Here is a 21,614-nt window from a genome sequence, read left to right on the forward strand (position 1 = left end):
CAGCAAACTGTACTCAATCACATGGGATGTTGAATAACAACCTTCTCCATACTGATCTTGCCTTGAAAAACCTCCTTGATCATGCGGCAGCCCTCCTCGGCGCCCTTGATGATCCGCACCTGGGGTACCGTAAACTGTATCTCGCGCACATGGTCCAACACCCACGTCATGCCCGTCTCGAGCCTCTGGTGAAACAAGGGCGTTTCCTTTTGATCGCGAGCCGCCAGACAAAAAGCCCAGTCGGGATCAAACCCGACGCCGAGACTGGCGCACAACTTGGCGTCGTTTTTGGCCGCCGCAGACCCGGGGCTCAGACACTGCTTGGCGATGGCGGGACTGGACTTGCTGAGATCCGGCGGCGGCGCGGTCGACGAGGGCGGCGGTGCGGCAAAGCCGGTCCCCGCCGTCACGGCGTCAAAGATGGCGGCCAGGGGTTTCCCCGACGCCAGCGCCGCGGCCTGGATCTCGGAAACGACCGTGGGCGAGCGGTAGTCAAAGCAGGCCGTGGCGCCCAGCTCGGTGAGGGCGGCGTGGTTATGGGGCGACGCTGTTGCAAAGATTGGCGAGAAGCCGGCGGTGCGGGCGAGTTGAAGTGCGGCGAGTCCAACAGAGCTCGAGGCTCCCCACTGATTACAACTGTTAAATTTTACAATCTTTATTGTCACCTGACCTGTGTCTATTCAGGGAATTGAACCTATTTGTCGGCCACTCACAATCAATAGAGACTTTCCTCTCGGATCGACACCATGCAACACCCAGTTTCCAGGATCTTGGACCTGGTCTCCAAGTCCGGGCAGTCCAAAGTCCATGCAGTTGAAAAGGGCATCGAGGGCAGTTCTCAGGCCTACCAACCACCCCACAGCCTGAGGCCACTCACTCTCGTCTGCTTGTATATGGGGAGGGACCTTGTACGTCATGAATGGCTCGGCTAGCAAAAAGTCCTGATGTGCACCTGCGTGCAAGGGGCGTCTGTGGCCGAACTGTGCAACGCCAAATAGAACATCGCCGACTTCGAATGGTGAGTTGGGACCCGTGGCCACAACTGGACCAATGTACTTGGAACAAGTTACAAATCACATTCACGGTCATTTCTGTGATATAGAGAGGGTGGACGATGAAGAATAGAAGCCCGTGTGGAAAAGATAGGCTCTTGGAATGATTAGAAAACACAAAGCAGCCAAACAGATACATACCTCCATTCCGGCGACATATGAATGGCATCCCATATAATAATGCCGTAGGTCCGCTGGATTGATGGCCGAGTATTTCACTGAAATGTGAGACTGCTCATCCGTCGGGGTATAGGTTTCCGTGATCTCGTGAACGGTCAATTCCCCAGTTTCCTCGAGGTAGATTGCTTTGGAGGTAGGCATAGTTTTTCTTTCGGAGTTTAAGTCGAGTGATAGACAGCAAGGTGATGGAAATTGTAAAAAAAAGGATAGTCAAGCAGCTGCAGCCCGCATATGAACTCGTGAGATCATCGAATTTTAACCTGAGCGTCTACTAGTTTTCTTCCACGTAGAAATTCATGCTTTAGAACCGACCGTGAGACTCTTATTTACGCGGTGAGCTACGATTATGATTACCATATGGATCCAACAATTGCTACTAATCAATGCTGCCTCTGTGTAATCGCTTTAGTGACAAGGACGGATAAACAACTGGATTCAAGGAGTATAGAACTACTAATTGGTGTATGAATTGTGGGGCTTGCATCATGATTACAAACCGTCCAAGATCAAGATAGGTAACAGGGCTAATGGCTAGTTTTGCTGTACCAATGGTGAGATTGCAGGAGTAAATATCAACTACACATAGACGCGTAAAACATATTCATACAGTCCGAATCTATTTCCCCCACCTTGTCAGGAATAACGTGAGTGAAAAAGGAAGACTTCAATATATCACCTCTGAATTATGTCTACCGTATCTGTAAAGCCTACCACCAATATACTGGATCAGACAGTTTCTATGCACCTGAATAATCCTCAAGGGTAAGCCAATGTGTTGTCTTCCCTGATCTTTCCAACGACGCCCAAGGATGTGGCTCCGCCTGCAACTGCCGGTCCGCGGACATTGATATCGCCCTCAATCTTTTGACCATCTTCCGAAGTCTTGTGGTTGCCGCTGTCCTTTAGAACAATCTCCACGCTGCTAAGAGGTGGGCCGAAATGGCTTCCAGTACCATTACCATGGATGCGATAATCGTTGAATTGAGTCTGAGCAACGGCACCAGCAACTCGGGCGGCAGTGAAGGCATAGATGACGCGGGCTCCAAAAAAGATGCGCGAGTTGGAAATGGTGCGCTCACTCAAGACAGGCGTGCCCGCACCAGCAGCCTCAGCAACATAGACAAGACGCAGCTTGCCAGGAGTTGTACCGATGAGAGGCTTAATCTTGTCATTGTAAGAGCTGAGGAAAGAGGCAACCGGCATAGCGCCGTTTTGGACGAGGCTTCGTGTTTGAACCCAGTGCGACGCCGAAGTCAAAGTAGATGTGATCTTGCTCGAAGACTCTGTGTGCATCTTTTCAATTGTCTGAGGCGTTGTGACAATAACAGTCGGCGCAATACCACCAGTAGCAAGTACAATATCGGCAACCGAGCCAGCAACAGAGTTGAAGGCGACTGATGCGTTGGAGTACAAAGCAGCAAGAGTGAGAGTCAGAGGGAAAGATGCCGACAAGGGGGCAGCAGAGAGGAAGAGATCAGCAGGCGAAAGACGTTGTGTAGTCGGGATGGCAGCCAGCTGAGCGGCAATGGCCGAACTCAGGTTCTTTTGCGTAAATTCAACCATTTCTTCCTGGGTGCCGGCCTTTGACTTCCAAAAGAAGACGACTCCGCTCGAGCCATTTGGATCAGTCTCTGCGGGAAGCTCATTGCCTGCTGTTACTGGGCTTTCATGCAAAATGTCTTGCCAAGTAGAGACGTTAACTTTGCCGCCAAAGCCCTCGGGTACCTCGTTCCAGTCCAGATGGCTGCTTCCTTGTTCCACGACCCAGACCAGAAGCTTGAGAGACGGGTAACTCTTGACGACACTGTCCAGAGGGAAGCTTCCGGAGAGTGAAATAACAGTGTCGGCATTAGATTGGCGGAGCATGGAGACCAGGGCATCTGGGGATTCATCAAAGGGCAAGACAATGGCTGTCAAATTGTAGAAGCTGCAGGCAAAGAGAGCAGCCACCAGTTCTACAGAGTTGGGCAAGTAGATGGCGACCCTGCTGCCTCCTTGCTGGGAGACATGCTGGCCGATCAAGTTGATGGCTCGAGTGATTTCGTCTGCGATGGTAATTAGATGTGCTCAAACTACTACGGAATAGTGGGGCATCCGTACTCAGCTTATGCTCAATGACTTTCTCGCGACCTTGAACAGTGAGGATGCGACCTTTGGCCGAACCTTCTTCGGAACCAGAAACGACTCGTCTCCAGACGTCTCTCAAATCTCCATCTCTGCCCTGCGCCCATTTCGAAGCGCCCGGGGGCTTGACTTTCAGACCGTCGTTGAGAGGCATGCCATGAGGAGCAGAGTTGCCACGATAGACGGGGGATTCGCCCTCTTGTCGCACAGGTGAACCTTGAGCTTGGCGGGCAAGTAGCATGGGGTGAATATCGGGCTCTACCCTAGACATGATGGAGTAGGTAATGGTCAAGACAAGAAGTGTAGCAATGCCGGTGGAATAGGCATTCCACTGGCCGATGAGGTCGCCCAGAGCCGCATCGAGCTGGCTCAATGCGTTTCCGACACCCATAGTGAGATGATGTTTGCCGACTGGCGAGAGCAGATGGGGAAGCACAAAAAGACTCAATAATTATATAAGAAGTCGAGCCGTCAAATCCGACTCGGCCATGTGCTATTACAACTGAGCAAAGAAGAAGAAGGTGGCCTCGGGACGGAACGCCAAAGTGTGATGAGAGAGCAGCTTACTTTAACGATACAGTTGGCTTACGGAAGGCGGGATCTAAGTGGGGTCCAGAGCAGTTGGGTGATGTAGTTTTCGGGGTCGTGGGAAACGGGACTGCGGGCGTACTAAGCTAATTATTAGGTACTGAGGTACGTTTTTAGCCAGTCAGTTTCCGCGACATTCCACAATCCAGCCCCCACTGCAAAGGTCACACAAGTCCCATCCAACATCAATGAACAGCCTCCATCCTGCAGCTTGTGCTAGGTACTACTAGGTACCGTGTAGCGGAACCGCAAAGCGCTTCTTCATGTTCGACACGGAATTGCACTTGTGGCCCGTGCTCAAACTGACCCCTGCCAGCTGCCCAGTGCTCTGCTTCCCTAGCCTTGCCCGTTGTCATCGGTGATTGTTTTTGCGACCGTCTCCAGTTAGGAAGCAAAGAAAACAACATTTCATTCTCGCCAGCGACAACCACAAACGTCCAGCGCAACGGCGACGCGCCCTTGATGCGCAATCCTCTACTAACATATAACAGCTACTAATCCAACAGGTACAGCAATAAATCTGACATCGAGCGTCGCCAGATTCTGCTCTTTCCGATCCTGTCACTGCGGCTGCAATCTTCAAGCGCGAATTGGGAATTCGACATTTGCCAATAATCACGTCGTCTGCGAGACAAAAACCACGGGGTTGCTCAGGACTTTGAGCTTGCACAAACAAAATCCGCAATCATGTCTTCCTCCACGTTACAGAAGACCCTATCCACACCTGTCAAGGCAGCACAGTCTCCATCGTCAGAAAGCCCCGGCAACTGGAAACATCCTCGACTCCAAGAGATTATCCGGCGACAGAATGCCAGTACCTTTAGCGACAAGAACGTGAAGAAGATCGCCTGGAACGTCGCTGCTATTTCGGCTGCCACTGCGTTTGTCGCCGTCCTTTACAGATACTTTCCCATTGCGTGAGTCGAGCACCATGTTCAGAAACCAGAGCCCGCTTGACTAACTTACGAAAGACCGGATGGCGGATTTGCCAACTTTATCGGATGGGTTCACAAACTCTTCGTCTTGGTACCGCTTTTCAATATCGGCATCGCTCTGCTCCCCCTTGTCCGACCAAAAGACGATCTATCCGATATACCCTTGACTCCGGGACAACGCAAGCTACTAGGTCTTGCGCCTTCCTCGGCACCTCCTACGCCAGGATCAGTGTATAGCACGCCCCCGCGCTATTCTCGAACTCCATCCTTGTCAGGATCAACTGGCAAGAGGAGCTTCTCAGGCCTGGACAGCCCGTCGGCGTATCGCAGTCCTACAGAAGGCAACAGTGGTGGCTTTAGTGGCAAGGAGTCGACTTGGTCTCCTTCGGGAAGCCATCTTATCCAGAAGGCCATGAATGGTGCCAGACGGTCATCAATAGGATCAATGGGATCGCCGAGCCCCTTTGCGAAGAGCTTTGGCGCAAGCACAAATTTTGGAGCAAGTACAAACTTTGGAGCAAGCACAAATTTTGGCGCAAGCACATCAATCTTCGGCGGTGCTCCCCCAGACAGCCCAAGCCCTAGTCCTATAAATGGGAAGAGAAGCAGTGTTTCACTCAACAATAAATGGCTATATGAGCGGGGTAGGAGGAGCTCAGGTAATGCCTGGGCAAGCTGAGAGTCATGATAACGAGCTTAGAAGACCTCTCCACCATATGATTGATTACTGCAGTACCTCGGAAGCCTGTGCGCCCGCCACAAGCTTCATCAAGTCTCTACTACAAAGATAGAGAGAGAGACGACTACAAGGGAAAGACCCAGGCCATGACGACCAGCGTAACTTCTTGCAGGGCAGGGGGGCGATCCTGATGCTTTGATGGCCGAGGCGGGAGAACAAGGGTCTGAACAGCTCTCAACCCAAGCAAAGATGCTGGCAAGGATAAATCGTCAATGGATGCTAATGCTGATCCAATAGGGTCACAGAAGTTTGCTTATAATTCAAGTCATATGGTGGCCCCTGTCCTTGATGTACCGCCGCTGAGTAAAAGTGTTCACCGTGACATTGTCGGAGAAGTTGCAATGGAAATTAAAAATAGGAAACTTGGAAGCACAACTTGTCAGTATAAGTACCGGGACTAACACTGAATATACAGTCTCAAGAACACCGCCTCACTATGCATCCTGATCTCTACATGATGAAGCTGTTAAAATATGTGGCGATGTCACCCGCTGAATCAAGGCTCGCCGCATAGGCAAGAATGTGATCCGGGCGGATAACCACTATAGCACCCAATGACTGTTCCACACCATATTCAGAGTGTGTCTTTCCTTCGAGGTCCAGATAGAACTTCCCCCAAGCAGGACCACCCAGGGCTGCCCATGCACCTCCTGTATCGCCCTTGATGATGGTCAGGGCGTGGAACATGGCAGGCCGACGATCAACGAGTTTCGACAGTGAGTCTGCGGCTATCCTGTAATTGCCCGATGTCATGGCTGGATTTCCCGCAAAGACGACAATATTCCAGCGGCCACGAGCATGATCTCGAAGCAGCGCATCGTAGAATCGAAGAGGAAACCTTGTTCCTGGTTCGTGGAGAAGGGCATCCGGAGCACGCCATCCACTCGGAAGCGTGGTTTCCGCCGGGGCTTGGTTCAAGACGGATTTGGCGTACGAAACCCCGAGGCCAATGTTGAACCCAATGTTTTCCACAAAGATGAGTTTGAGAAGCTCGTGGGGGGACTTGTCGCGGCCTGCGTACTCTGGTGGCACTTCACCCGAAATGGCGGCGGCGGCGTTTCTGTCAATATTAATCAGCCGCGTGGCTGCAGCGTGTCGTTCCTCGTGGTAGCTGGCGAGAACCGAGGGCTGGTACCATCCCTTGATGGATCCCGAGAGTTTCCAGATCAAATTGGTTGCGTCGTGTATACCCGTGTTCATGCCCTGCGCGAACCCAGACGAGTGCGTGTGAGCAGCATCGCCGGCTAGCAGGATGAATTCATTCTTTTGCAACTGCGTGGCCACGCTTTGTCTGATTCTATAGACTTGTCAGTTTTTCTTTTGTTTTCGACCACATTCACACTATCCCGTGCTATGTCGCTTACTTGTAATCAGTCCACCAGTCAACCCGTTCAACGCTCAACTTGAAGGGTTTCATACCCTCAATTGCCTCTGCCACGGCAACCTCCTTGGTAAGACCATTTGGGTACTTGGCGAGCAGTGCGGGCGAGAGGGCATAGCCGACGCGGTACGCATCCTTGTTCAGCTTGACCCACAAGACGTTGCCATGCGTCGTCGTCTCAACGGCGGCAAAGCCGAGCTCAGCGCCGGGCATGTCGGTCGTCATTTTGCCATCGATACGGATCCATTGGAACACGGTTGAGTCTACATCTTGAGGGATGTCGGCTAGGTTCCGCACAGTCGAGGCGCTTCCATCGGCGCCGACAATGTATTTACTAGTTATGCTTAGTCTTTCCCTGAGAACTTTCAAGTTGTTGGCTTTGATGCCTCGAAGGGAATTTCACAAAAGAAAACATACCAGCGGATGTGGCTTTCACCCAAAGTTGCGTGTTCAAGTACAGCCGAAACATTGTAGCCATCACCCAGGCTTGTGTCGATGGAAAAGCCGGATAGTTTCCATCCATGTCCTACCTGCTTCCCATGACTCATCAAGGCATTGCGAAAAATATCTTCCGAGTATTTCTGTCGAACGTTGAGAGCGTAGTCATGAAAACTCGCCTTGAAGTGTTGAAACATCATGTTCCATCCACGTTCGTTGATCCGCTTTCCATTTGCATAGTTGACGCTACTACGGCCGGCGAAGCCCTCTTGGATGAGGTCTGTCGCCAGGTCGACTTGCTCGAGCAGTTCTAGTGATCTCGGGTATAGCGTGCAGGCTCGACCATAGGTGGCTTGTTCATCTCGCTCCCGTTTTTCTGTGAAACCATAAGTGAATTGTACGATGTGCCTTGAGTACTTGGAGAACCATACCGACAACAAGAGTTTCAACACCTTGCTGCTGGAGACCAACTGCCGTAATAAGGCCGACTGGTCCAGCACCAATAATAAGAACGTCAACAGCGGTTGGAAGTTGCATAATGATGTATTTCAATATTCTTGCTCAAGGTGCCAAGAGATTTCTATTGTATGTTTGATTCTCAACAATGCACCTGCAATTTATATTCAAACGGAGATTCATTTGCAAGACATATTGATGCAGAAAGTAATCGATCGACCAGCGACCCACCAACACTTGGTGGTCATCATCGGGATTTCGAAATTCGGCGTAATCTCATTTTCCGATGCTAACATGCTCGCGACGTTGATTATCTAAAAATATTACCGAGCTACAAATCATTTGGAGAGGATCAGGGGTTGAATTCTAGCTGCCTAGAGCTAAAGCTATTGCGGCACAGCAAATTCTTGAAGTTTTGGTATGCGGCACAGACATGGTACCTCAAAGTTGGGACCTCCACTAATATAATACTGCATGGCTATATACTGAATTGTAACCGTTAGCTGCTTTGAAATGTCAAAGAATCACCCCAATATATTCATATTCGGATGACGTGGAATTCCAGGGTCCAAGCTCCAGTGCATTGTTCAGCATAACGGCGGGTAACAAGCCAGGTCATCAGGTCCTCTCCCTCGTCACCAATGCGGCTGTCAGGGATGGATACAATACCCGAAAGGAGCTTTTCCAAATGACACCTTCTGGTAATCTTGGCAAGTTCTATAGCAATGCTACCCAGGAGGAGATTTTTAGTGCGCTATAGTAGAGTATACCACCCCTGCCACATGCTTACGAGGCATTGCGGTCGAGCTTCTACAATCGTCTTCTCGATTATCGACGAACGCACACAAATACAATAATTCACGCGGCATCTAGATCATCTCGTGAATCTATTCGGCAAGTGTATTAAAACTCTCGCGATCCAGGAACAACACAGCGGCTTTCGCGTTCTCGGCGTTCGGATAGATGTCAGATGACTGAGTGAAACCCGTTCTCGTAGCATCAACTACGGGATGAGAGGCAACAAATAATGTAGATTGACACAACTATGCACATCAAGTTTTCTGTCCGGATATTTATTACGGTACTTGTCGGATCAATATTGGCCATGATCCAATGAGATGCCCCTTTGTGAGGAAGTATTTGCTTATAGGCCCCCTTGAAACTCTCTGCGAAAGCTTCAAGACTCGGCATATAGTCTCATATAGAATTGCCTCTCATTGACTCGCCTGTATCTGTAAATCCACAATATTGATCTGCTAATATCTGATTACAATTTTGATTGATATGCCCGGCGCGCCACGGAGTGGCTGGCGAGGTTGGTAGAGTGGCACCCTTGGGTGAAACAACGGGAAGGGTTATAAAGTCTATCCGTACACAAATGATTTCCGTAAATGCAGACCATCTTTATCTTTTACTCTCTATTTTGGATACTGGCCATATCAGCTTCAGTGGCCCAAAATGTCGACAATGACGACTAGCACCCTATTGCACGACAGACTGGACAGTCTTTACGAGGTCTGGCAGAGTCTCTCTCCCGGATCTTCCTCCGAAGATTTCAAAGCTTTTGCAGACTTCTTTAGTCAAGACTGCACGGCCTGGCTCTTGAGCATGCGCGAGCACGAGACTCCGAGTATCGGTCGCTCCGGAGTCATTGAAGGAATCCAAACCGCCATTCAAGATTCCCAAATCAAAGCACGACGGGTTCTCAAGCGTTTCACAGATGTCACAGGCTCGACGATATCATGTGAAATGCAAAACAGTCTCACGGTACACGGGAAACCACTTGATCCCTTGTACGAGACGGCCGTGGTCGCATTCAATGACCAAGGTTTCATCACGGATTTCAAACTGTACAGTTGTCGAAGTGCAATAGTAGCCATCATTCAAGATGTGACAGGCGTGGGGCCATATGAAAGGCATAACGAATGCCATAAATTATAATGATGGACTGGGAACTGCCGCTGTGGGTGACCTTGAGTACTAGAGGGCAAGACATCACGTCGTTGTTCTGTGATGGGCTGGAAGAAGGGTTTCTTGATATATGGAAACAATAGTGTGGGATTTGTGTGTGCGGTCCTCTGGTAATATTCCACTGGGGGGGGGAAATGATTGTTATCAATAATGGTCATTTCTAAATAATTGAAATGCTGCTGCACACCAAATCTCTTGTCGAACGTGAAAATCTCTCCAAAATTGTATCGTATGCTGCTAGTCCAGCCACCGCAATTTTTTTGCAAATGTCAAAACTTGAATGTAGCCCGAGTCACATCAAGGTCAACAATTCCTTCAACAAACCAGCCACAGCTACCATAGGTGCTGCATCAGTGTAAACCAGGCCTTGACATCTATGACCATTGGAAGATATATATCGAGACCATAAATGATCACTAGGCGAATTAATTGACGGACGATTGAATCATATTGAGGATGCAGGAAATGAGCAGCTGACTAAGATAGATAGATCAGTTCTGGCGTCAATGCACAACACTTTTTATATAGAGCTCCTGTCCTAGACTCATAGTATTATGATAGAAGGGAAGCACCATGGTCCCCACCTGACTAAGTGAAAAGGAAGATATTCAACGAGCAATGCCAGCAGCTTACCTGGAGTACCTGTCAAGAACATAAAGTAATGATGAATCGATTTATTCAAAAAAAATTTTTAATAACAGAAAAGAGTTCCATCAAATAGGCCAACAAAAGAATTATTCTCTACTATCTACCTACAGAGTACTTACCCTTGTAGCAGCAGCATGGATCAATCTGGGTTGCTTACATTGTAGTGGGGCACCAAGCTACGAGGCTACCGGGTACCTACCAGCAAGCAGCTCCCTAAAAGGTCAAAGGTGGCCTCACCACCACTTACACGATCATTTCGCCCAGCGCAAGTTGATGACACAGCGACGAATCGACACGCGCCGTCTTTTGTAATACGTCGATCCAGAAAGCCAACCCAAGATCATCCCCCTCTCAGCGCCTCGCGAAATTTCCGACGCGAAGAAACTGCCATTGAACAGCTAAACAGGAGGAAAAGCGCATCGTCCAAAGTCATGTACAACTCTCTTACGCGCCTCCAGAATGTCTTCGGCTTCTTCACGACCGTCGCATTCGTGGTAGCCGCCATTATTGGCGCCTCCGACTTTGCCGTACCCAGGACACCGAGCGCGGGTATCAAGACGACAAATGTGCAGGTGTATGTTTTCGCTCGTTCCTCTTCTCCCCCGCCTACCCTCGGAGATTCTCTCTGTTGTCGTTGCATCATTCCAGGACTGCCTCCAAGCAGTGTTGTCACTGAGATGCGACACTATATGCGCTTCATTGACCCAACCCTTATATACTAACACTTCTTTCCCTCTACAGAGTCAAGGGACGACCACACTACTACTCGACCAAGAAGGAGGAATACGCCATCATCAAGTTCTCGCTCGACGCGGACCTGTCATCGCTCTTCACCTGGAACACAAAGCAACTCTTCGTCTACGTGACGGCCGAGTGGACCTCGCCAAAGGGCAACAACCAGACCAACAGCGCCGTCATCTGGGACACCATCATCACGAGCCCCTCGTCGGACCACCTGGCCAACATTGGCCCCGCCACCCTCAAGAAGCTGCGCAAGAGCGCCGCCGGCAAGCCCATCGACAAGAGCCGCGGCCTGCTCCAGCTCAAGAACCAGAAGCCCAAGTACCAGATCACACACCCCAGCGGTCGCATCGCCGAGACCGACGACGTGGTCCTCAAGGTGCACTACAATGTCCAGCCCTGGGTCGGCTTCTTGACCTGGAATCAGGGCCAGGACTACGGTCTATGGAAAGCCGTCAGCGGTGGGCTGAGCAAGGCCTTTAGCCTGCCAGCTGTCAAGAAGAAGGATGAAAAGAAGGCCTAGATGAATCAGAAATTCGTGTAGAGCAAGATATATGGCCAATTAAAAAAAAAAAAAATTGCAGCATCATATGGCATCTATATTTAGGCACAACAGCGAGGGCGTTTAAATGCATTGAATGCGATCGAGACCGTAAACATTTTTGTTTCATTGCACAACCGGTATCAACATAATTATTGCCAAACAGACAATCCAGCCAGGAGTATGTGGCCGGCTCACATCCCCTCTAATAGCCAATGTGAAAATGATATCCGAATCCGAAACTCCATACACCCGATATCATTCCCAAAACATTACTCTTCGCTGCGAAACTTTCCTAATCAGGACTATGCACCATTTCTGTACACTTGTGCGCCCTGATTCCGGAACATGATAGTGTCTCTCCTCTGTAGGATCATCAGAGCTCTGTTGAGAGCCTGTTCACTGAATCCCTTGCCCTCAACCATTTCCCGTCTGAGGGTTGCCAAACTCGTGCTCCATCCAATGGGCAGACGTCTCTTGAGCTCTGCCTCGACGCGGTTGACTTCCTCGTTTAGCTCACGGCTACCCTGGTTGCTGCCTTGGTTGACGGCATCCATGGTAGAGCACAAGAACAAGCGGATGGCCTCATCGACGTGTTGCTCTGTAGCCACGGGGGAAAGAGTGAGTTTTGCAAGAGACTCCGTAATACGGACAATGGCTTCCAGCTGACGAACTGTGATGGGAATACTCGAGCGGGTATTGGCCTCCATCTCAGAAGCATGGACTTGTTTCCGGATAGAAACAAAATGCGAGGACAGCTTCTCCGCTGCCTCGGGCGAAAGTCGGGGTGCGCAACGACTACAAATAAAGTTAGCGACTGGTGGCTTTTTCTCCCTCCTCTCATCACCTGAGAGAGAGTCAAGATCTTGTGCAACTTACGATTTGCAGTATGAGAGGTATCGCTTCATCTTCTCAACAGGAATTTCACCTTCCACAGGCTCTTCAAGACCACGTCCACCCATGTGAATGCCAATGACGTGTTTGGCAATACGCTCATCCTTCTCTCGCGTGTGCTCATCCTTGACAATAAAGATCATATCAAAACGAGACAAGATGGTCGTCTGGAAGTCGATGTTTTCTCCAGGAGTCTTCATGTCGTCATAACGACCGAAAATCGGGTTGGCGGCTGCAAGTACCGAAGTACGTGCATTCAAAATCGTCGTGATACCGGCCTTGGCAATGGAAATTGTTTGCTGCTCCATAGCTTCGTGAATAGCAACACGATCCTCGTCACGCATCTTATCGAACTCGTCGATACAAACAACACCGCCATCGGCTAACACCATGGCACCTCCCTCGAGGTAGAACTCTCGAGTAGAATGATCTCTTTGCACGGATGCTGTCAAACCAGCAGCAGACGAACCCTTTCCTGATGTGTAGATGGAGATGGGAGCTGCTTTCTCCACAAACTTCAGCAGCTGAGACTTGGCGGTACCCGGATCACCCAGCATGAGCACGTTGATATCTCCTCTCAGCTTCATTCCATCGGGAAGGATCTTCTTGGAGCCACCCAAGAGTAGACACAAGATAGCCCTTTTGATGTCTCGGTTACCGTAGATGGCTGGGGCGATCGAGTCAGCCATGGCGTTGTAAAGATCAGGCCGCCGGCTCAGCTCCAAGAACTCCTGCTCTTCTTCCTCGCTAAAGATTGAAAGGCCCTTTGCCGTTGAATCAACATCGGTCTGGATACCGACGGCACGCAGATAAGGCGTTCGAATAGCGACCGCACCTCCGCCAGAACCCTTGGAAGCCTTATTCTGGTAGATGGAGAAAATTCCCATGACTGTACACCTCGAGCCTGGCACGACTCTGTTTGTGAGGTAGCGATCCGCCGAAATGAGCACATGGCGCGGTAGTTCACCTACTGGAACTTGATCGGGGGCTTCTTGCAGTTTGATGACCTGCTGATCCACGAACTGTGACTTCTCATGGACCACAAAATACGGATCCAGGGGACATTTTTCGGCCGGATCACCAGTGGCCCGTTCACGGCCACATTGTCTGGGCAAGGTTGCACCTGTGAACCCGCCCAAAATAGGCACTACCGAGTTGTGCATGCAGCTTCGGCACTGAATATGTAATTCGGTCGCTTTGGAGGACATGACTGAAGCACCAATGACTATACCAGGGACTCTAACCAGTCTGGCAATCGTCATTGAGTCTAGGTTGCGTATCGAAACATCCTCTGCGGTCGAGTGGAGGAGAAGTTGGTGTTCGGGGATGATGGCTTTGGGGTCATGAGGGAAAAGAATGCGGTGTGTGCATTTTCGGAGGGCTGCTTCGAACTGTTCGAGAGTTAGAATTGTTAGATGATCTTTTGATAACACTTCTTACTAATGGTATCAATTCAGCCGGCTCAGAAACCATGCGGTGGGCAAGCTCGTCGTTGTACTTGATCAGGTCGCCAATGTCGACATCGCAGTAATACTTCTTGAGCAGTGCGTTGTCTTTTAATTGGTCTCTGTTGTATTGTTAGCAGAGCGAATATGTTGCATACAAGCATAAACACTTGCCTGTAGATGAACTTGTTGTCCAGTCTGAAGCTGAGGATAAAGTTGACAAGCTGCTCTTGGATTTGCAGTCTCGTGTCATCGTTCTGTGGAGTAGAACTAAAGACAGAAACAGAGTATGCAGATTGACGATCCATTTTGTTTGCAAGAATTAGAAGGAAAGAAAAATAACAACTCAACCCAGATTCCCGCTTCAGTTCAGTGACAAACTGAATCTGTTTGTGTTGCGAAGGATTGAGACGATGGGTTGTGTGTAGACGTAGGAGGGGCAGTCAGAGGGATGGGAAAGCGCTTGAATGGGTTGAAAGTCAATCTCGAAAACCGCGTCTTTAGCGCTGAACGCGACACGCGTAAAGTGCTTTAAGTGTTCGCATGAAGCTAATCCCAGAATGGATGTCTGGTGTTGGTGGCAGGTACCCAAGTACCTCTCAATCTGGCCAGCACTAAGGCCAAGCCAGGAGCACTGGGGTCCCTGGGGGTGCGAGATGCATTGGTACGGTTGAGCTGGAGCGCTCCGGTAGCTTACAAGGTGGCTTGTAATGTAGGAGCAGCTACGTCTATTCTCGGGACCAGAGTTACACATATCATCGCTGCTGTTTCTCGTTATACACTGCGACAAGAAAAGCCTTTCGTGTCGCCCTCCAGCCCTTCGTTCAGCGTCGATCGCTCCTCGCGGCGACTGCTCTGGTCGCTCAATCGCACTCCGAAACAGCTATGATCTCCCGGTAGTCTCGAGAGGCTATTGTCGACCAGCCATTGGGCCTACATAATACTTTCGAGCGGCATACACGCCCGGCCTCTCTTCCGACGCTGCCGCCATGTTTTCTAATCGCGAGGCCCGCTTGTCCATGGACAGCTTGTCGTCACCGCTATCGTCTCCCAAGGGTCGCGGCGAGTTTCCCTTTCACCGACAGGGCTCGGTCTCATCGTTTACGGCTGGAAGACGAGGTTCGAACGCAAGTTCGATACATTCTATAGGAGGTCATCTTGATACCGCGAGTAGTTGGGGCCAGCCGGTCACTGAGAGTGGCCAAAATGCCATATCTACTCTCCTGCAGCCCCCTATTGTCCGAACCGGCTTATTACCACATACAACTGCTCCGGCTTCCAGCGCGCACAAACCTCCGACGGCAAGGGATATACCCCCAGTAACCCTGACCAACATACCGCATATTGATGCTTCTGAATTCAAACCGTACTTGTCACAAGTGGGCGCTCTATACGAACAATTGCGCCGAGTGAAGGAAAGCGAAGAGGACGGGTCAGATCTGGTGTTCAGGCGAAAGTCGGACTTGACAAACTTCGCAGACGACGGTCATCTTACCCCTGGCGCAAATCGTGGACGGCCGACAAGTTCTCGCAAGCCATCAAATGCATCGTTAACCATGTCACCAATGGAGTCACCCCAGATGCGCCGTCGATCCAGCTCAGGTTTCGGAAGAAGAGCTGTACAAGGACCGCCACCGCTCAACACTATTCCGAATGTTTACTTTGAAGAGGACTTTCATCTGGAAAACCCTCGAACGTTTGACGTAGTTAGCGAGCGATCCGAGGTGGTTCGACAAGCATCAGGGTCGACAGATGACAAGGCGATGTTGAATGGGAATGCTAGCGCTCCTCGGAAGGCCCTCGCTACCAATGCAATTCTCCAAGAAAAGTTGTCATGGTACATGGACACCATTGAAATGCACCTCATCAACTCCATATCAACTGCTTCGACCACCTTTTTCACTGCGCTTGGTTCTTTAAGAGAGCTCCACTCGGAAGCTGCAGAATCTGTGGACAGGATCAAGACATTGCGAAAAGAATTGGAAGCTTTGGATCACGAAATTGCTACAAGTGGTCTGGAAATAGTGCAAAAGCGTCGTCGGAGGGAGAACCTACAACAACTGAATAACGCTATACAACAGCTCCGTGAAATTGTAGAGGCTGTTGCGGTGTGCGAGTCTCAAGTCGATGCAGGAGAAGTGGAAAAAGCACTTGAGAGCATTGAAGGCTTGGAGAATTTGATGGCTGGGCGGAGCAGACCGATCATTGCCGGCTCCAAGCCAGACTCCGGGCTACCGTTGATGGACTTGAGGGAAGCGACTGCACTCCAAGGAGTTACAGGCGACATGTCGACTCTCCGGTACCGTATTGGAAAGGCGTTTGAGTCCAAATTTATTGACATACTGCTTGGGGATTTGAGACACCACATTGATACTATCTCAAGTCACGAAGTTTTACTTCGATGGAGCTCTTCTGCAAATCGGTCTCGGGGTGGTCATAAGAGGGACACGTCGAAGCCGCCGGCTTATTTGAGCTCGATTGACAAACTGCGTGCAGATTTGATGCCCATACTCTCTGGCTTGCATCAGTCGAAGCATGTCACCACGGCTATAGCCTCTTATCGCGAGGTTGTCCTACGTGAAATCCGAAGTCTCATTCGGCGACCACTACCAAGTTCAAACGACGATGACAACATGACCATTAATTCGACATCCACCTCAAGCGTCAGTAGACTCTCACAGCAAGAGAAATCCTCCATCCTAGCGCGAAACTTGAGAGCATTGGACTACCAGGATGCCGAAGATCTCTACCAGAAGATTTATATAAGTGTTACCGAGACACTGCGGAGACTGACTACGCAGGTCAAAGTCCTCTTTGACGTCGCCAGTTCCATGGGACAAACACCGGATCCAGATCCCATGTTTGGCCTACGCTCTCCACCTCCTTTGAAATCGCCACCGCTCAATAGCGCAAACCGTGAGCTGCAGGAAGACATCCACTTGACCATGGACATGGCAAATCTTCTGGGTCAAGCTGTAGACATTGCGCAAGAGAAGATTGTGAAGGTGCTACGGGTCCGAGCTGAACAAAGCACACACCTGCCACTCGTTTGGTTTTTGCGGTACTTTACCTTGAATCTGTATTTTGCCAACGAGTGCGAATCCATATCCGGCCGCAGCGGTACCTCGCTAAAGACAGTGGTCAATACACAAATTAAGGATTTCATCCAATATCATGGCGATTCGGAGAAGCAAAGTCTTGTACAAGGAATGGATATTGATCAATGGAGCGCCAAAGACTTTGCAGAAAAGGATACCGTTTTACTCGAACGCATCCTCGATTCTAGCACCAAAGATGCCGAGGCGTGGTCGGTGGGCAAGGATATTTGGAATCCGTACACAGAAGCGGCTCCGGCGACGAATGGACGACCGCGGTCCGAGTCAAATGGCGGAGCACCAAAGGAGAAAACTCGAAGTGCGATCATCGAAGGAGAATCCTTCATATTGCCAAATTCAGCCATCCTATGTCTCGAGGGCATGTCGCATTTCTTGCACCTGACAGCGGGCATTCCCTCCATGGCCCCGGATATTTCGTCTTCTCTGATTGCTTACCTACAACTGTTTAATAGCCGCTGTACTCAATTGATCCTTGGAGCTGGTGCCCTCCGCTCTGCAGGTCTGAAGAATATCACCACTAAACATCTAGCATTGGCATCACGGGCCTTTGCATTTGTATCAACACTGATCCCGCACGTCCGAGAATTCGTGCGGCGGCATGCCGGCTCTGGACCGAACGTCAACAATGCCTCCGTATCTGCTTTGATGGGCGAGTTCGACAAGGTGAAGCGACTATACCAAGAGCACCAGAACAGCCTCTATGACAAGCTTGTCGAAATTATGAGCGGCCGTGCGGCAGCTCATACCAAGACGATGAAGGCAGTGGACTGGAACAAACGACTTCCGGATGATGGCCAGATTGGCGTGAATGCTTACGTGGAGACCTTGGCCAAGGAGACTGTCACATTGCACCGCGTTCTCACCAAGCACTTACCTGAGGACACGGTGCGCCTAATCATGGCGCCAGTGTTCGAAAGTTATAAGACTCAGCTGGGTAGGGCGCTGCAGGGGCATGAGGTCAAGGAGGAGAGCGGTGTCAAGCGGTAAGCTATCTCATGTCGACCGTACGAAATCTTGCATAAACTAATATTGGTCATCTTTAGCATGGCATACGATATCAATTACCTCATCACCCGCCTCTCCAAGATCGAAGGGTTCGGTGACACTGGAGAATATCTCCTAAATATCGTCAATTCCAAGAAAGTAGACTCGCCACCTCCAGCTGTACCGGAAAAGGATAGCTCGGAGGCAAAAGAAACCGACGGGACGAAGACAGACGAAGGGGCAAATGGCCAAGAGCCTGAAAAGAAGGACAGCGACTCTAATTGAAAAGGATATGGAGAAAAGAAAAATTCATTATGTTTCTAGCACTAACTGGCGTTCTAGAAGGGTCGACAATGCCTCCCTGTGGCTGATCGTTGTTCCATTTACGTGCGGGCTGTTCAAGTGACAAGGCAAACTAGATTTCTGTCAATCACGCATGTCAGATAAATATTAGCGCCAATGTTGGGTGCTGTTCTCTCAATAACACCTTGAAGTATTTTGTTTAAGATTGAGAAACGTTTAAATGTATCATTGTCTTTATTATGTGCTTTTCCAACTCTGGGGATGGAGGTGAGACATGTCTAGTTGAGCAGCAGATTCCAGAGCGCATCCTTTTCGACATAGTCGTGGTGGATGATGTTGACCAGCCACAAGTCCTGTAGAGTGCCCTCGAGCAGCTTGGCGCTTTCCGACTCCTTGCCGTAGACCTTGGCCCACTCGGCAAAGATGCCAAACGCCTCCTCGCTCCAGGCCCGGAAACTGACCTCTTCGATAATGGTGGGCGTGACAATCTCCTTGCCGGGGAACACGCCCCACGTCACGGCATTGGTGCTCGCCTGCCGCACCTGCTGGCCCTCGAGCCCGCCCGTCATGTCCGACGACACAAAGTCGCCCTTGGCGTTGGCGGCGTAGAAGCAGACGGTATCCTGGACCTCGGAGCTCTGCAGTTTCTCGTAGAGAACCTTCCACTCGGCCGAGGGCACAAAGAACTCGACAAAGGCCTTTTGGAACACAAAGCCCTGCGTGGGACCCCAGCCAAACGTCGGGTCGGTCGACGGGAGGCCGTTGATGGCGGGCTGCGACGCCACGGTCCACCAGCCCTTGGTGTTGAGCTGCAAGAGTTGCGGAGCAATCGTGTTGGTCTCGGCATTGAGGTCCTCTTCGCTCCACGGTATCGCCTCGAGCTCGCCCTGGAGGTGTTTGACAAAGAGATTGCTAATGTCTTCCCGCTTCGTGGGATGGCCCCAGAGCTTGAGCGCTTGCGCATTGGTTACGTGCAGCGTTGGGCCGTAGCCGTCAATCTCTCCGTACGCTGGTGATCTAGCATCACCCCATCGACCGTTGGGAAAGTCATCCCACGTTGCCTCCCGTCCCAGGACTCCCTCTCCTTCGGAGATGGCAAGAGTGTTGGCGCGCGTGTTGATCGGCTCGGCAGGTATGCTGGCGTCGGCTGCGCTCGTTTCGTATTCGGGGTGCGATAGTGGTCGGTCACTGACAATGACCCGGTTGCGAGGGTCCGAACCGATCGAAGAGTGTCGGCGCGAGCTGCGTCGAAGCGAAGCAACAGCCGTCGAATCGTGGGCGGAGCCATTAACCTGGAGAGTCGGGACGGAGATGAGATCATCCACCACGGCCTCTTCTTCGAGATCGTCAGGAGTGGTCGGGGGAATCAGGTCGCTTCTCTCGATGATGAAGGAAACCGCCTTTTCCAGGTTCAATGTGTAGAAATGGAAGCCGCGTGGGCCCGGGGTTCTACTCTTGATCGCCTTGACCTTTTCAATGATTTCACTGACAATGTCCACACCAACGCTCTTGACCTTTTCGTCATCCTTCTTGACGGCGTCCAGACGAGCCATCAGGTGATCCGGGATTCTGGCGTGGCTGAGCTTGGTAGTTCTCTTGATCATCTGATAGCTCTGAATAGGCATGAGACCGGGCAGGATCGGAACATTGTTGAAGGCGCCGCTCGGGTGCTCTCTCAGTGTGCGCTCAAACTTTTCATAGGCATCCGTGTCAAAGAAGAGCTGGGTCATGATAAAGTCGGCGCCAGCCTGAGTCTTCTCAACCAGGTAAGGAAGATCGTGCTCCAGGCTCTGGCCCATGGGGTGACTCTCATCAGCGTGGCCCTCTGGGTACGCGGCGACACCGATACAGAAGTAGTCGCCATAGTTCTTCTTGATGTATCGCACTAGATCAATCGCCCACACGAACCCCTCGTCGATAGCGTTTTCCGGGTCCTCGTTCGGGTCTTGATACTCGGCCGCCCGGGGCGGATCGCCTCTCAATGCCAGAATGTTTCGTATTCCCAGAGCCTTGGCATCCTCCAGAGCGCCATCGATCTGCTTCCGGCTCATGTTGGTGCAGGTCAGGTGCAGACAAGTCGTAAGGTTGAGTTCGCGCTGGCATATTTCGGCGAGCTCGAGGGACTTGCTGGCAGTCGATCCTCCGGCGCCCCAAGTCACGTTTACAAACAGCGGTCGGAGGGCGCGAGCCATGCGGTCGAGACGGTCGCGCAGGTTGGAAAAGCCCATGGCCGTCTTGGGCGGGAAGAATTCGAGCGAGAAGTAATTCGCATCAGCCGGCAGGGCGGCGATCTTGTCGGTGATTTTCTCCATCTTGTCAAGGTCGGATAGATGTTAGAATACTCGAATTGACAAGAAAGAAAGATTTGGATTGGTATAAATCGGTTATCAGGGCGAGTTGGGTCGGTGGTCTCCTAGTTCTCCTGGCAGCGCAAGTAACTGCCGATGCTCAATTGTGCCGAAATCGGCTAACACTCAGCCAAGTAGACGAACTTTAGGACGCAAAACTGGTCCTCCGAGTTCACTTCGCGGTCGAAAGCAACTGAATCTCGCGTGACAAGAAACCAGCAAGATTTATGTAGAAAAATCTCAGCCCGTCGTCATTGTGCAACGGGGCTTCGGGGCGTCATTAGCTTGGACCAGACAAATTCCACTGCTCCCAGAAATTGCCCCGCTACCGGCGTGATCGGCCGCCACAAACCGCGTCTCCGGTCAGCATTGAGTTGATTGAGGCACTGGGCCGTCGGTATGTAGTGTTGGCTATGCCGGCCCCCCCTGTCTGCCATGAACTCACCAGTGACCAAGGTAGTTTTAGTCGACAATTTAATACAAGATCAAGTGCCGTCACGAGCGAGTTAACGCAAATGGCCCGAAATAGTCCTTTCAGGAACCAACTATAATCTTGGCCCTAAGTATTCTGCATCAATAAGTTCTGGGATATGGGGTCAGACTCCATCATCCATGCCTTGTGAGTTCATTGTAAGGAGTTGTCCATGTGGTAGGGAAAGTTATGAGCCAATGTCCTACCAGAAGCACAATCTTGGGGACCGCATGAAGGCGCAGACTGGCACTATGGAGT

General features: G+C 50.8%; 9 protein-coding genes across 9 annotated transcripts; 4 read left to right on the forward strand and 5 right to left on the reverse strand.

The window, feature by feature from the left end:
• Window positions 1-17: 17 nt before the first annotated feature.
• Window positions 18-1,373, reverse strand: PFICI_08058 (uncharacterized protein; the record flags this gene model as incomplete). Its single annotated transcript, XM_007836639.1, has 3 exons — window positions 18-626; window positions 714-1,055; window positions 1,194-1,373. The coding sequence occupies 3 exons, from the start codon at window positions 1,371-1,373 to the stop codon at window positions 18-20; spliced, it is 1,131 nt and encodes a 376-aa protein (XP_007834830.1).
• Window positions 1,374-1,988: 615 nt separating this feature from the next.
• PFICI_08059 (uncharacterized protein) lies at window positions 1,989-3,747 on the reverse strand (the record flags this gene model as incomplete). The annotated part of the gene is made up of 2 exons (XM_007836640.1): window positions 1,989-3,277; window positions 3,333-3,747. 2 exons carry the CDS (start codon window positions 3,745-3,747, stop codon window positions 1,989-1,991), a joined length of 1,704 nt encoding a protein of 567 aa, XP_007834831.1.
• Window positions 3,748-4,631: 884 nt separating this feature from the next.
• On the forward strand, window positions 4,632-5,558 carry PFICI_08060 (uncharacterized protein; the record flags this gene model as incomplete). The annotated part of the gene is made up of 2 exons (XM_007836641.1): window positions 4,632-4,861; window positions 4,916-5,558. 2 exons carry the CDS (start codon window positions 4,632-4,634, stop codon window positions 5,556-5,558), a joined length of 873 nt encoding a protein of 290 aa, XP_007834832.1.
• A 510-nt stretch (window positions 5,559-6,068) lies between these two features.
• Window positions 6,069-7,974, reverse strand: PFICI_08061 (uncharacterized protein; the record flags this gene model as incomplete). The annotated part of the gene is made up of 4 exons (XM_007836642.1): window positions 6,069-6,915; window positions 6,983-7,333; window positions 7,417-7,813; window positions 7,869-7,974. 4 exons carry the CDS (start codon window positions 7,972-7,974, stop codon window positions 6,069-6,071), a joined length of 1,701 nt encoding a protein of 566 aa, XP_007834833.1.
• A 1,377-nt stretch (window positions 7,975-9,351) lies between these two features.
• PFICI_08062 (uncharacterized protein) lies at window positions 9,352-9,834 on the forward strand (the record flags this gene model as incomplete). Its single annotated transcript, XM_007836643.1, has 1 exon — window positions 9,352-9,834. The coding sequence occupies one exon, from the start codon at window positions 9,352-9,354 to the stop codon at window positions 9,832-9,834; it is 483 nt and encodes a 160-aa protein (XP_007834834.1).
• Window positions 9,835-10,943: 1,109 nt separating this feature from the next.
• On the forward strand, window positions 10,944-11,776 carry PFICI_08063 (uncharacterized protein; the record flags this gene model as incomplete). The annotated part of the gene is made up of 2 exons (XM_007836644.1): window positions 10,944-11,086; window positions 11,254-11,776. 2 exons carry the CDS (start codon window positions 10,944-10,946, stop codon window positions 11,774-11,776), a joined length of 666 nt encoding a protein of 221 aa, XP_007834835.1.
• A 323-nt stretch (window positions 11,777-12,099) lies between these two features.
• On the reverse strand, window positions 12,100-14,441 carry PFICI_08064 (DNA replication licensing factor mcm5; the record flags this gene model as incomplete). The annotated part of the gene is made up of 4 exons (XM_007836645.1): window positions 12,100-12,592; window positions 12,674-14,079; window positions 14,129-14,255; window positions 14,302-14,441. The coding sequence occupies 4 exons, from the start codon at window positions 14,439-14,441 to the stop codon at window positions 12,100-12,102; spliced, it is 2,166 nt and encodes a 721-aa protein (XP_007834836.1).
• Window positions 14,442-15,122: 681 nt separating this feature from the next.
• Window positions 15,123-18,518, forward strand: PFICI_08065 (uncharacterized protein; the record flags this gene model as incomplete). Its single annotated transcript, XM_007836646.1, has 2 exons — window positions 15,123-18,232; window positions 18,293-18,518. 2 exons carry the CDS (start codon window positions 15,123-15,125, stop codon window positions 18,516-18,518), a joined length of 3,336 nt encoding a protein of 1,111 aa, XP_007834837.1.
• Window positions 18,519-18,814: 296 nt separating this feature from the next.
• On the reverse strand, window positions 18,815-20,848 carry PFICI_08066 (uncharacterized protein; the record flags this gene model as incomplete). The annotated part of the gene is made up of 1 exon (XM_007836647.1): window positions 18,815-20,848. The coding sequence occupies one exon, from the start codon at window positions 20,846-20,848 to the stop codon at window positions 18,815-18,817; it is 2,034 nt and encodes a 677-aa protein (XP_007834838.1).
• Window positions 20,849-21,614: the final 766 nt, after the last annotated feature.

The sequence above is a fragment of the Pestalotiopsis fici genome (genome assembly GCF_000516985.1).
Source record: "Pestalotiopsis fici W106-1 unplaced genomic scaffold PFICI_Scf_5, whole genome shotgun sequence".
Lineage (NCBI taxonomy): Eukaryota > Fungi > Ascomycota > Sordariomycetes > Amphisphaeriales > Sporocadaceae > Pestalotiopsis > Pestalotiopsis fici.